Source organism: Vigna unguiculata, chromosome 9, assembly GCF_004118075.2.
Source record: "Vigna unguiculata cultivar IT97K-499-35 chromosome 9, ASM411807v1, whole genome shotgun sequence".
Lineage (NCBI taxonomy): Eukaryota > Viridiplantae > Streptophyta > Magnoliopsida > Fabales > Fabaceae > Vigna > Vigna unguiculata.
Genome location: NC_040287.1, coordinates 24,836,148 through 24,838,863, shown reverse-complemented (window position 1 = coordinate 24,838,863; position 2,716 = coordinate 24,836,148). Strand labels below are relative to the sequence as shown.

Sequence of the window (2,716 nt, the reverse complement as noted above, 5' to 3'; positions counted from 1 at the left end):
AATCATTCTTCAATTACTTATTTTGATTTTTTTTTAGAAGTGTAATGTAATAATTTAAGGGTGTGATGTGATAATTTAAGAGTGATTAGAATAATGAATTAAAAAAATATATATTAAAATATTATTATTCATTTTATTAATATACAGTAACAAGACTAACAAATATATCTGTTAATATCACTTTGTTGGACCATTTCTTTAATATATTTGTTGATGTAACTTCACTTCATTAATTTGATCATTGTAAAAAGAATGATGTATTTAATTAAGAAAATCAGATAGCTAGCATCATGATTTAGTTATACACTTTTCTCATTTGAATATTTGAATATTGAACTTTTTTCCTAAATTTTCATTCATTGATACGTGATATCATAATGAAAAACAAGCTAATTAGAAATAAAAGTTTAATGGTAGTGCAAATTTTTTTTCACAAAAATATTCTTGTAAACATTACCATTAAAATAAACGGGCTAAAATTCTACTTTAGTTCTCTAATTTTTTCAAAAAGTTCGATTAGATCTTTAATTTTGATTTAATTCAATTTAATTTTTTAAATTTTTAATAAATTGAATCAAATAAAAATTAAATATCTGTTAAACTTTTTTTACAAGTATTAAATGATCAAAATAAAATTTTAGCCTATTATACATATTAACCGTACTTTTGACACAAATTACAACCTCATAATTTTGATCTTCATCACCGCCCCATTTCCTCTTTCGAGCTTTAAAGTTCTTGTGTTCTGAAACTTTTTGTCCACAATCAACACTCTCCAGCGGTTACCACAATGCGTGCCCTTTTCGATGCACCCACCACTTTCTGCTAAACCTGGACACTTATGTCGGTTGCTCCTTTCACGTGAACAGATTCCTTAACCAACATTTCACTCCTCGGACACAACATTCTACGCAAATATCATACTTTATATTTCACTTTTTTTAAAAGCAAATCCTTCTTTAATCGACTAAAATATATTTTGTGGATAATAATAATTAACATCTCTAGTAACTTCCCTCTAACATTGATGAACTTAGATTTACTAGAAATTTCTTCTACTTACCGTTTGTTACTTTCTCAACTAGCTATAAATTGATCTAGGTGAGAGTGTGGTATATACATAACCAGCAATGGAGAAGGCACGATTGGGGTTTTTCTTCATGTTGCTCATTCTCCTTGCTTCTCGTAAGCATCTATGCATGCAATTATATATATACCACTGAATAGGAATATATAGTAAGTACGTAATTATAACTGTGTTTGTTTGTGATAATGCAGAGATGATGGTTCAAACGGAGGGAAGACACTGTGAATCAAAGAGCCATCGATTTAAGGGGATGTGCGTCAGCCACCAAAACTGTGCTTCGGTTTGCCATGTCGAAGGCTTCACTGGTGGCCACTGTCGCGGATTTCGTAGACGCTGTTTCTGCACCAGGCACTGTTAGTTGCTTCACGCTGTTTCATCTCTCGTTGCTCTTTCACGTTCGTGTTTCTGGGATTTAGAAATAATAACTACGCCATAACCAGTTATGTTTGTCTAGGTTCAGTTGGGTTGGTTTCATGTGTATTGGTTTGGTTTGGTTTGTCATGTTGCTGCTTTAGCGTTGTATGTTCAGTTTCGTGGCACCAAAAGAAGTGAAATTACACTTTCTTTCTTGTAATATTGTTGCTGCTTCTGGTGCTAGCTCTCGTGCGACAATTTTCAGGGCAAATAATCTATGACTATTTTGTTCTTGAAGATGTGACATGTTCAAATATTATAGTATCTGAAAATGATTTCTTTTTCTCAATTTTTTTAATATTTATTTTATTTTATATAGTTATTTTAATTTTCTAACATTATTATTTTTTAAATAATAATTTTTGGTTTTGAAATTTTGTGAAATTATTCGGGAACACTATGATTAAGAAAAGATGAAGTATCCATAGACACACACTTTTTTGTTTTCTTGAAGTCTATTCAAGAAGCTTTCGATATTTTTTCTTCTAGAAAATTTCTTTCACAAATGCAAAATAAATTTTTATAGAAAAAAATAGTCAATAGTGTAATTTTCAAATAAATTATGATTATTATCCACGACAATCACATTATTCATATATCATAACATATCTTCAATCAATATTTTAGAGTACCAAAATTTTAGTAGAATTATTCTTTAGATTCAATTTTTCATCCATAAAAATCAAATTGGTCCTTTAACTTTTTTTAATTTCAATTTGCTTCCAATTTTAAAAATCAGTGTAATTCTATAAATTAAACAAACGATCACTTAAAAGATAATATTAATAAAATAATCATTTTTATATAAAAAATTTAAAAAATAAAATTGAAATTAATAAATGTGAACAAATTTATATATATATATATATATATATATATATATATATATATAAATATAAATGTATAAAAAATTTAGAATAGCAAACATATAAAATATATTAAATTTTTAAAAATATATATATTTAAAATTATATATATATATATATATATATATATATATATAATTTGGGAGCCCATGGGCCTCCTTTATCACTATTATGGTCTGTCACTGTTCATATGGTTATCAGCAAGATTGTCACACCTACTACTGCATCTGATATAGGTTAACTATACGTCAACTAAATGCTCTATATCCTATATCACATTTTTTTGGAAAAAGAGCAATAATTATATTCTGCATATCCACCTCAACTATTATATGTTCCATTTGGTTCT

General features: G+C 27.5%; 1 protein-coding gene across 1 annotated transcript; it reads left to right on the top strand.

Annotated features, from left to right (window-relative positions):
* The first annotated feature begins 1,049 nt into the window (after positions 1-1,049).
* On the top strand, positions 1,050-1,740 carry LOC114164453 (defensin Ec-AMP-D2-like). Its single transcript, XM_028049129.1, has 2 exons — positions 1,050-1,185; positions 1,279-1,740. Exons 1-2 carry the CDS (start codon positions 1,131-1,133, stop codon positions 1,443-1,445), a joined length of 222 nt encoding a protein of 73 aa, XP_027904930.1. The 5' UTR covers positions 1,050-1,130; the 3' UTR covers positions 1,446-1,740.
* The last annotated feature ends 976 nt before the right edge of the window (positions 1,741-2,716 follow it).